The following is a 12,456-nucleotide window of genomic DNA, read 5'->3' as shown; positions in this document are numbered from 1 at the left end:
AATCATTCGGTAATGTGGTGCCCTGAGTACAATTACAACCCGAAAAACAAATATTAGCATATCAAACCGAATGCTTTCTCACAGTGTGCACCTAAAGGTGATGACGGCTGAGTTTTGAAACACATACCAGTGCTGTCAGACTCTGCCTGAATAGGATCGTATATTCCCCTCCGAATGAATGGTGATCAAACTTCGGGTAGCATTCTTCTACTGACATTATTTTTTGCTGCATAATATGATGTGTGCTGTGTGTGAGGCCACCTTCCTATCGATTGTTAGTGGTGCGAAGATATTTGGGACTCTTCAATGTAGAGTACATCCTTTAAGTGAAGCCAATCGCATAGATAGGATACAGAACCTGCGGTATAAACTCTACATTGAAAACGTTCGAATCTCCTCACACTACCAATAATCTGTGAGTAACTCAAAGAGCGTACGAATTCACACGATAAGCTTCTCCTCCATGTGGAAGTCACTACCCAAGGAACCAGTCAATAGATTACTACATAATATGGATTCCGCGAATGGAGGATTAGTGGCGTTGTATCCTGCCTAAGCGCAATTTAATCGCGCTACTCGTCAGAGGATCTTGGCCGACTGGTTAAATGTTCAAACTACCATCCGGGAGGTGGCGGGTTCCAACCTCCCTTGAGATTCGTAAAATATGCACTGATGATGATTTTCAATATCGATGAAACACCTTTACAGTGCTTGCCAACTTCTCGGCATCGGTTGGTCACACACAGAGTGAACTATATCGTGAAGCTTCCCTGCTGAGGCCGGAACTGGGTAAAATACCGAATAGCTCTGCTAATGTATTGGGTTTAGTAATCGGGAAGCAAGTTTCCTTTCCTAATTCAGTTGCTAGAACGAATACATTAATCATAGTGACAGCTAAAACTTTCAACCATTGTTATTTGTTATTTTATGTGGTTCATGTGAAAACAGTGTCAGATTGAGCGGCTGTAAAAGGGGACGGGTCTGTCGAACCTCTGCACTGGTCATAGAATCTTTCTGGGTACGCTTTGATGAGGGAAATGTGCGGAATTTGAAGGAAGTATTTTTGTTTGGGAATAGTTGACGATATTTGAACAAATCAAATGATAGACAAATGGGAGTGGACGGCTTTTCGCCAAACCTTTAGATTTTAATAGATCAGATACTGAAGGCTGTGATTTTATCGTGAATGTATTCTCACTGTAACCACATGCATGTGTTGATTTTGTCGCACCATGGATTAACTGCACCCTCTAACGGTTCGGCAAAAACAACTGCCATCAGGTGATTACCACTTGGTGACATGCACGTAAGCTATCGCCGTTTGATTTGTTGCATAGTACGGACATGACAACAGCTCGCATAACTTTCTCAAGGTTTTTAGTAAAGACCCTGGAGTCAAGGAAAACGAACCATCAGACACAGATTTTGACAACAGGTTTGTCGACAGGCAAACAAATTCAATATCTCTACGCATGGACTGTAGATCTTCACTATCGACTATGAAGTCTTAAAATCCTCCATCCATCCACAAAGGACCGAAGGTAGGATGCGGTTTAATTATCTTGGTAGATCACGTTCGGTCAGTTAGAAGGCAATATCTAGCATTGGAACCAAGAGGTCTAGTGAAATTGCTGTGCTATTTTTGTCAACTGCATGAGGAAGCCATGTGGCCTGCTAAAACTATCACATGCATCATGAGACAAACCTGAACTCGTCTATGTGCGTTGAATTAAAACACATCGTTTTCCAAAATTTAGTCGAAGCGACTAATCCGGTTATTCGTTGTTTGCATCATTATGGGGAACGTTTTACTCTTCTTGATATGCTCATTAGCTGGTTGATACTTGATGTGGATTTTTCTGGCAGCAAAGGTGGGATTACTGAATGTGTGAGCATAGTCAGAATAACGCAAACGGTTTGTGCGGTGCTGTTCGATCCAACCAATTCCGGGCAGTACGATTGCTCGACGAACTCACAGGGGCCCATAGTGAGCCAGCAGTCGGCTTTGGCAGCATTAGAAAACCCCAGGGTCATCCTCCGGCAAAGTCCACCCGAAGGAACTCCGTTCGATTGTGGTGTATACACAGGCGGTATTACGGGTTATTTAGCAAACCAGGTACACCATTTTCAAACTAAACTCCCTCTCAGGTGTACACTCCTTCTGATCACAAAATTACGGACAGGCCGACACAAAAAATCTATTGACATCTCCACATTGGTATGTGACGAAATTTTTACTGACACTTACTCACACCCCGCGTTCCTCATCAGCAACTCACAGGAATTAGGGACCTTCGCACCGACCGACACAAAAAATCTATTGACATCTCCACATTGGTATGTGACAAAACTTTTACTGACACTTACCCACACCCCGCGTTCCGCATCAGCAACTCACAGGCATTAGGGACCTTCGCGGTATTGCTACACCACTGGGATTAAGTCCAACCGAACAGCTGGAATAAACCTGTCTTTGTTTTTTAAACTGTGAATGACCAGTCCGTCATTCTAGAATTACTTACGCGTTCTTCTCAAGCAGGAGTGCCCCACGAAGTCTTGTCTTGTAATGAACTTAACCAGCCAGACTCTGATTCTAAGGAATAGGGGATTCAGATGAAGGAATTGACCTCTTGGATTTTCCTGAAGTTTTTCCAAGCCATTGAAAGTTGTCTTTTGTTGCATTTGAAGTCACTTTTGTTTGGATCCGTTTAGATGACGTGTTTGTCAAAAGCTGATGTGGAACACAACAACCTCAGTTTGAAAAACAAACGGGCCTTGAAACAGATGATACGTGAATTCAGAGACGGCGCGTTGACCGCTTTGTGCAGCTAATGTGTATCGCAGTAGAATTTCGATTACATAGTCGAGCAATTAAACCAGAGCATGGTAGTTGTTCGATGTTCCAGTTTTGAGGTCGGTTGGTGAGCACTTTGTGCATGAGCAAAGCCTTCGAAGACTTCAGTGGTGCCCAGTATACTAGGCCATTTTGATACACGCATACTTCGTGGGCAAGAACAAGATTGGAAACATTGAAATGGTAAACCAGTGGGAAAGTGACTAGCTTAAATGCGATAGAACACAGGTGTAGGATGATTTGCTAATATGTAGAATACGTGGTCCCCAAAGCGACTTAAAATCTTGAAGTTTCAGGGTTATCAGTTTCTATTCACGGCAAGAATAATAACAAAACAAAGATGTCAATGTGTAGACATTAGGTTCAACATGATCGTCTCCATTCCGACATTCGCTTTCTTCAGATTCTTGAGACAGAATTCAGAGTCTGCAAATCTTATATCGCCAAAGGCAAAAGAATACTTGAATATGTAGCACAAAAACTTTCCACCATATACAATGCTTCATAAGCCTACTGACCGTGAATTAGGCGTTTGAATATGCCCTATTTTAATGTTAAACTGTTTGTCCCCCTATTTATAGGTGATTCTTTACAGGTGACACTTTGGTGTCCGTTATAAACAGCGTAATCATTATGATCATTCTTCCAGATGGTAGATCCACTCTGTCCTGCAGTGGTGATGTTTAGTCAGCCAGGCCTTGAACATCTGTTTATTCTTCTCTTTTCAGCAACTGCGCCTGTATGACGAGTCGGAAGACAAATTCTTCCGCATCCCCGTTCAAGTGACTGCAATATTTTGGTTGGGATTCGAGAAGAATCAAGCCGTATGGAAGGAACAGTTGCACGAGGCAAAACAAAGAGTCGTCGCAGAAACAGTAAGGCAAAATGAAATAGTAATGGTAATGTGAGGAGATTAGAGGACTCTAAATTAAGATTTCGTTGCGTAAGTGAGACCAATCTATGCTGAAAAGCAGAGTCAGTCAGCACGTGACTATGTGATTTGAATTCCGTGAGTAAAGGACCAGTGGCGCTGTATGCTGTATAAGTGCCAGTTATTCACGCACAGCTGATCAGTCGGGGATTCAAAAATCCCTGGAATTTGGTGATATGCGCGCTGCTGATTAGTCCTAATAAAGATGTAACAGCTGTGCAGTGCGAAACGTGTAGGAAGAAATCCCAATTGAATACGCAGGATACCTGTTCGGTGTCTTGTTTGAAGAAAATAATTCATCAAAGAACATTTGGAATGTCACAAACAATAGTGTCCGGTTCAGAAGGAAGGGCTAAAAAAAGGATGCTCAGGAAAGCTAAAACATGTAGCTGTTTCTGTTTGCGTGCCTTGCAGAAGTTGGTGCTAAACGGAGGTTTCCTAAACACTCAGAACTGATTCAACAGCACTAGCGGCAACGCTCATTCTACTGTACGTTGTAAATACCCTCGCGATTAGATATCGACAATTTATTGCTTCTATTTATAATATTCTAATCTACTGGTCGGTCTACTTAATATGCAGGAGAGAGAAATCTCCACAGTGTTCTAGATCACTTCATTTACAGGCTGCCTCAGTCGGGAACGTAATTTCCTGACCAGCGTTCTTTTTGCTGTTCTAGTATGAAAACCAGGCATCAACTTTTGGGAGCTATTCCAGTAGAAGACCACCACTCACACGGTATGCATGGAGTGACAGTGCGGGCAAGAAAGAACTGAAGAAGGAACTCTTCCATCCTCCTGCCGGTTGGGATTGGGATGGGGATTGGTACGTGGACCCGGAACTCTCTGTGCTCATCAAACAGGTGAGCGTTGATGGAATCACTTTGGGAACTATTGCCCATATCTGCGTAACTTGCACCTCTGTTGTGGTAGCCAAACATGGTGAAAACGTGCAAACTCGTGAGCATTTTGTTTAGTTGGGTAGTTTAAATACCTTTTTCGGGTGATATTGTGCCTTTTCCGTGGCTACTGGGGCAAATAGATTCTGTGGTAATTAGTGGCAGACTAGCCATGTGGGAATTGGGAAGAACAACCTTGTCCGTATGTTTATGGTGAAATCCAACTTCTCAAAATCCAGTTATCAGTTTTTCGCCCAAACAGCTGTAAACTGGTACCGGATTCGCGCAGATAAACGGTACAAACATACCGCTTAATTACTACTTCTAGATGATGCTCAGATAATTACTTGGATAACACTTCACACGGTTTCTCAACGACACTGTTATTTTGAGTTATGTATCCAAATGAATATATATATATATATATATATATATGCATCCTCTACAATATCCATTTCCTCAGGAATGACTAACACTGGCCGCTGCAGGGGTGGGTAGCTGTGCACCACTGATTAACATAAAAGTTTCGAAAAGTAGGCACCAACAAAATCCCTCAGATTTGCCACAACTTCAAACACTGTACTGAGTGACCTATAATATCACACAGATGCTAATATCACACAGATGCTAAGTATTTATCTCCTCCATGTGAATAGATTAGCATTCATTGGGCACCTCAGTGGAATAACTTCGTGAAGGAGCAAGACAACTGAATGAACTCCATGTAGAATTCGAGGTTTTCACTACTCATTAATAAAAAATACCCTCTATTTACCAGAAATGTAACTGATGGTTCTTTTCTCTATCTTATAGGTTGTTAACTTTCATCAGTTGGTTTTTAACTGGAGAAATTACACAGATTGTCATCATTTCTTTCAGTTAGTACATTCTGAAATCACACAGTTCGATTTTATCTTGTTTGTTTTTTATGTTTCGTCCTCATTACTCGAAGATTTAACATTGAAGATAAAACTCATGCATTTGTCTTGAACAGGATGCCGGACAAACCACCTACGTGGAAGAAGTCTTTTGCAACGAAACGAGAACACCAGAAACCGAGTGGCGGCCGGCTAAGCCATGCTACACGGACGATATTGGGAATGAGCGTGAGGCCCCAGATCGCATGGTCTTAGAACCAGGATGGTCGTGGGATGGTGATTGGCATGTCGACTTGGGACGACTTTGCGACGAGGATGGATACGAATACTCACTATCACAGACGGAACGAAACTTCCAACCGACGGAGCATTTGGAACACATGTTTCGGAGAAGGCGCATGACCAGAAAGAGAGTTTTTGGTGAAGCAGGCACGCCAGTAAAGGGCGCAGTAAGTGTGTGGTCTTGGTTCCCCTAGAATGTATGCTTTCTGAGTATTCCAACTCATTAGCTAGCTTTAGTTTACGGCAAAGACCTAATTTTGCCTAATTTAGTTGTTATCCAGGCAATGTGTAAACTGTCCTCTGGAGTAAACAGAAATATTTCAGACTCGCACTGTTTTTGCCATTGAAGTTATACCCATGTTCATAAGAAAGCAATGTCTAAACAAAAGTGTCTCATTTCTGTGCAATAATATGTTATTTCCGTTCAGGTTTTGCATTATAAGCATATCAACTTCATTTCCTTGAAGAAAACTACTCATCAGATTGCTTAAAACTCTTCAACAACCTTCAAACGGTTTTTCCCTTCTTGGGGCTCACCACGTAGGCGCAGTCCTTGAGTTTCCTTCAAATATTAAATTGTGCGAAGCCGCTCGTGTGCTGTGAGAGAGTTTTCAGCAACCCTATGAGTAGTGAAGAAAATGTTAAGTTGCCGTTTGCAAATGCCAATGATCTAGCTTTTACCTGATGAACCCGGAAAGCGAGGATCTGATGGCACATGATGAAGAAGCTGAAACGTATTCCAAGAGACGTGGGAACGATGATCTTCATGATGCTTACCGGAGAATCCGATAAATCTTCCGTTGTGATTTGATTCAACCGAATGTACGGAACAAAGTCCATGTCAGTTGAACGAGAGATCCAGATCGAATTCAGCAGAGTCGTCCAGTACAACCAAAACGCTATGTAGATGGGCGTGTTCTGCGTATGCTTACTTTTATTTTCGGACAACTCTCTTGAAAAAGAACTGGTCTCGGATGTCTCACATACACGCTGCCAAGGCACAGTGATATGCAAAATCGTCATCCAGTGTCGGACTCTGTGCACTACATTGAGACCGAGCTAATGCATGACGTTCTCGACCAGCCAGGCGACAGAGCCATTCTTGTCGACTGAGATGAGATGTCGATTCCGGAATCGTTCCTGTGTAACAGTCACCCACATCAGTGCAGACTCCGCCGATGAAGTTGAAATAGGTGAAAAGGAAAATTCATCACTTCTTCTTCCAAACTGTGGCCAGTGTCTATTGAAATATGCTGGTATTTGAAAAGTGGTGGTCGGTCGTGATCCAAGATGTTTTCAGTCCCTAGGTTCACCAGGCGCGTGCGGTAGATTTGAGATCGAACTAGTTATTGCAGAGACAACGATCAAGTCTATTGAATTCATCCGGACAGGGTCAAAGTAGTATCTTGCCTGGAAGCTACTTGCAACAAGACATGCAACGGGATAAGGGCAGAGCTTTTATTCTAGTAGCATGACTATCTGACTTCATAGGATATATTCCCACGCATCCATTTGTGAATAGACCCTATGAAAAAAATTCAGAAAGCATGACGTTATCCGGTTTGAACTTCTGCGCATCCAACACGAACTGAGCGAGCAGAACTAGTTCAGGAACTAGTTCGTTACCAATCGGCTAACGGAAGAATACATAACGGCTTTGGTGGTCTTCCCATTTCAAAATCAAAATGGTCGTACATCCGTCGATTCTAAACGTGTCAGCGTTTGCGGCAGAGCGTGGCCTGGCCTGGCCGAATTCGGTTGCACAGGTGTTGCCAAACAGAGCGACCAACCAAAAAAACCTTGCTGAGCCAGTCTCTCGTGCAATAACCTCAGAAAGTCACCTTTTACCTACTTACAATTCCTTACTGTTGGAAGATAAATCGCTTCCAAGCGCACCATGTATTGCAGCTACGGATATCCTACAAAGTCTGGAACTGTTCGGATTAGTTAGGGCCCTAAAAACCACACGACTAAATTGTGAACATGATCCTCAAACCAGGCAGATCTCTGAGTTAGGGTTACTTCCAACAAAAGAAGTAGCCGGAAACCTGCCATTCATCAGTTAACCTGAACAGTGACGTGTAGGTCTGTGTAGATCTTCAGTTGACCAATCAAACGTGGTTTCAGTTGAAGACTGCTCCGTTTAGAGTGGGCGAATTTCTCCAAGGTGTGCTCGTCATTGAGAGGTGATTCGTTTTAAAGTACTGACGGATCCAGGTTAGTTCACAACTCACTTCATTTTGTGGGAAATGATAGCAACACGTAGAATTTTCGTCATCACTGACGACCAAATGGATCTCGAACGAAATCGATCCGTTACCATAAAACCAGAAGTCATTTGACCGCAAGCCTGATTATCGACAACAAGACAGAACGGCACGGAATGCTAATTGACCACCGATCTAATTGGTGCAGACGTAACTTGTGCAGACAACCGAGGTAGAAACGCGAAGCACGAACGCCGTTCTGATTGATTCGCAGAATACTTTACAGTGTTTTCGGTGATTTACCGTGAGATGCGGTCTCAATTCACCTATGCGCCTTTCTGTCAGATCACAATTAACGCAGATTTTCGTCCGCAAAATTCTGGTTTAGATACAAAAGCACCATACACTCCTTGGTAGACGAACGCTTTGTTTCTACAATCGGTGATAGTAGCGAATAAGAATGAGACTACTGAGCGGTTGCAGTTGCTTTTACATTCCTTCAAACTACAATATGTGGATCCAGTCAATGACTTCGATGTCCAAAACAGCCTTTGATAGATCGAAAACAGGAGTTCAGCAAGCACTATAAATCGATCACTCGTGCAGTGAACTGGGCGTCTTTATCAGTCTTGTTATTCCATCTATATCTATGGTATTCGGAAATGCCTTCTAACCGCTGTATATATCTGTGTGGTTTGTGTGTTTATCATTTAGTCTTTTATAGAAGGGCTTCATCCATGCATTTAGGCTACATTCCACTGGTCTGTATCAAACAGGGGTCATGGAACACGAAAATCTAGAGAAACCGGTTCAGAAAATTGCATTTTGAGTACACAGGGTCTATGCAGCGCCGGTCTAATGCAAACTGACCACTTACCTTCATTTGTGGCATTCGTTCTACTATTTTATGTATAACTTAACTCAAAGCCACTGATCCATTTACGGCACTTCTAATTTGGGTGAATACTTGTAGTTGTTCACTTCAGACGGGATGTTAGGTAAGCTATCACACCACAAACAGAAAGCAATGTTCACCCAGCCTGCGTTTCTATGGTACTGGTATCAAGCCATGGGTTTGAGGTTTGAATTCAGGCGTGTCCAAGTATACGCAGAGCTGTTAATTTCTAGTACAGTAAACTCAAGTCTGGTGCTTCCTCTCTTCGGTGTGGACTAACCGGGAAAACTGCACCAGGACAAAAGGACCAAAAGGGTTCAAACGAGAGTGGTGTGAACACATATTCCTCAGACAGTAAGCGTATGACCTTACGTAAACATTGCAATATTGTCCTGATGGTCGTGATTATCACAGAGGTAATGACGGTGATCCTGCCTAACTGGTTCCGTTTGTTCAAGTTGAATCAGTTATGTGGCTTTTCGTCCGTATTCTTGAGGCTCCAGTCCAGTAACTATCGTAGTTACTATTGAAGTTTCAGAAACCGACATCTTCATCTGAATTTAACTTGTTACATAAACACAATGTGGACATTTCTAAATTCGCATTCTCTAATCGACAAAATGCCCAAATGAATTGATCTTTTAACAGATGGTTGCGAGCGTACTAGAACCCCAGCTGGTACGTGGGTATTTATAGGCTTCGTCTGTCTATGTCGCTTGCCGCCTTCCGTCACATGGCGGATGAGCACCGATGTGTCTTTACCTAACTCAAACAAAACGGTGATTTAAGCAGAATGGTTGCGGTGTTATTATCGACTGCTTTCAAAGTTTTCTTAAGCTGGAAAAACCGCTATCTACTATTGGGTGGATGCTTTTTAAATGTCCGCTTCTGGTGATTTTTCACTTTGTGTCACTGTGATTGTTGCTCTGGCTGTGTTGTCACGCGTTATTTCCTTGAAGATGTGACTCCTCCTAAAGATCTCTGTGTCTAAAGAACATCAGATGAAACAACCCGTACAACCACTTTCCACCCGCACAAAGTTCCGTTGAAATCCTTAACTAGCTGAGTCAAAAGTCTGGAGGACTCAAACCTGAGGGTTTGTAGGAGGTAGTAGACTGGCTGTCATTAGCTCTATACCTTTTTGATTTCAGGACGTTTTACTATTTTCCAAAAGATTTCTAGATGCCTGAATAGCAATGTGAAGTTTACCAGATGTCATGTTGTGGTATCCATAGGGATCCCCAAATTCTGGCAAGTCCCAAAGATATCCTCACCTCTAAATTTATCTTGGCCTGACACTGGATCGTCTTTAAATTCCGTTCGGGAGACTTTGAGAGTTATGCAGGATGATCTCGCATATTTGATGGAGATGTTGTTTAAAACATCGAGACCTATCAACACAGAAAAGGTACTCGGTGACATGACACGCAAACACTTCCGAGAGCGTAAACCTTTTACAGCCGGATGATTGAAGCCTCGAGTTAGTGAAGCACATGAGATCGTCGACTGGCGGTGGAAAATTTGAGAGCTGCTTCAGTTGTCAATTCAGTGACCAAAACAAAACAGCCGACTAGTGATAGATGAACACGGACGGACGTGGCAGAAGTTTGTCTGAGTCAAGTAGATCAGCACATACGTTGTGATATATCCTTTCATGTGTGCCTGAGGTCTCCTCTCAGTGATATCTTGTGATTAGAAATGATAACATCCGACACAAACCATCATTCTCTCATGTCGCAAATGAGAATCCTTAAAGGGACAATCAGATTTACGAACTCATGTGTAACAAGTGCCCTTTGTCAAGGAATAAGACTGACGTGAGTGGTCACCTCTCATGTCGCAAATGAGAATCCTTAAAGAGACAATCAGATTTACGAACTCATGCGTAGCAAGTGCCCTTCGTCACGGAATAAGATTGACGTTAGTGGTCAGTCTTAGTGATATTACCTTATTTTCCGAGCACTGTTTCCACAGTTTGACTCTTGGGAAAGTGAACCATTTCGTTCAGAGCTTCAACGAGCCAAAGTACACCAATTTTTAACTTGTGGAGATATGTAGGAAATACGTCAATGACTGTCATTTCCTGGACCTAAGATGGTTGACTCAGTAGTTCGTTTCCCCTTCGTACATAGAATCCAAATAACTAGAAGTTGAGTTGGAGTCACATGCTGAAGTGCTATATGTCGCTGGCTATGGTATGAGTATCAGCACGCACCTGGTTTGGAAGATGAATAATAGACACTTTCCAATTTTTGGTCTTTCTAGGAGGGTGGATATAATCACTTAAGAAAAGCATCGTACTCGGTCGACCAATGAACAACTGGAGCTGTACACTAAATAGTATTCAGTTCTCCTCCATCTTTCGACAATCACTCGTCTCCGGAAACTTTCAAAGCGGAGAATCAGCAGGCCAACTGGTTTGGGTTGGTTTGGTTGCCTGTAACACTGCAATATCACAACGTTCTATGAGTCCTGTAACTTCCTCACAGAAACAAACAGTAACGCATCCTTTGGTGCTGAGTTTTTGGGAAGACGATTAGTCGAGGGTCTGCCACAGACTGACTGATAGCAAAGCTTGTATGCTGGATCTTTAAGCAACTGGCAGCAAGATCCACCGCTATCATCAAACCTCTTATTGCATAACTAAAACCTAGCACTTGAAAGTCGAGCTGTGTATTATGTCAAATTAATTTTTGAAGAAGTGTACCCAGTTGAACCAGGGAACTGCAGTCAAACCGTAAGGAAGCAAACCAATGAATTATCTGCTACTTAGAGCTCAGACTTTTGTGTCCCACTTTACTGATTACTATCTAAGCCAGATTCTACCAGCGTTTGAGACACTGACTTTTATCCGAGAGATAAGGGGTTCGCATCCTGCCCGACATCACCTTCGTCATGCCTTCAGAATGTTGCGTTTCCTCGTCGCTCATTCGCTAAAAGGCCGCCACCAGGGACTACTTTTGTCCATACATTTTCGAAGGGTAGGGTTTACTCACTGGTTGAACTTGGACAGTTGGCTGAAAAATGGGGTTCAGTGGAGCTCACTGTTCCCATAGCCAAAAACCCATTTATCTTGTTGCCCCTTCGTGAGTTTCACTGCTGCCACTTTAGTAAACACCTGTGTCATCGGTCTGGAAGATCGGAGACCGTTATCTTTAGTTCTGGAATGCGATCGCTTCTGATACCGGCAATGTTACCTAACCCGTGAGTAATCCTCGAATTACAGTAAGGAGATTACGAACGGATAACCGAACTTTCTTAGTCTATTTTTTGGTCTACAATAGGGAAGGAGGCTTTGTAAGGCTACAGTCTTCGTTTGCTAGCCGGCTGAAGCTTAAAGTACACAAATCCTGCGCAGTTCAGCTTTGGAGAAACGTGAAGATTGTTTGTAATCATCGTTATTTGCTTGGAAGGAATTCTCTCTGTCACCCCATCATTGACTGCATCCCACGTGACTTTATGTACTTTATATTATTATATTATATTATATTATATTATATTATATTATATT

At 42.6% G+C, this 12,456-nt stretch overlaps 1 protein-coding gene across 1 annotated transcript in view; it reads left to right on the top strand.

The window, feature by feature from the left end:
• The window catches only part of T265_03596 (hypothetical protein), a gene marked incomplete at both ends in the record, with an annotated part of 120,663 nt that overhangs the window by 64,614 nt on the left and 43,593 nt on the right, over positions 1-12,456 (top strand). The window contains 3 exons of the mRNA XM_009168115.1: positions 3,583-3,729; positions 4,465-4,647; positions 5,678-6,010. Of these exons, the coding sequence (XP_009166379.1) occupies positions 3,583-3,729; positions 4,465-4,647; positions 5,678-6,010 (663 nt within the window). The remainder of the gene's footprint in view (positions 1-3,582; positions 3,730-4,464; positions 4,648-5,677; positions 6,011-12,456) is intronic.

This window comes from Opisthorchis viverrini, assembly GCF_000715545.1.
Source record: "Opisthorchis viverrini unplaced genomic scaffold opera_v5_52, whole genome shotgun sequence".
NCBI classification, from domain to species: Eukaryota; Metazoa; Platyhelminthes; class Trematoda; order Opisthorchiida; family Opisthorchiidae; genus Opisthorchis; species Opisthorchis viverrini.
This window is presented reverse-complemented; position numbering and strand designations above follow the sequence as displayed.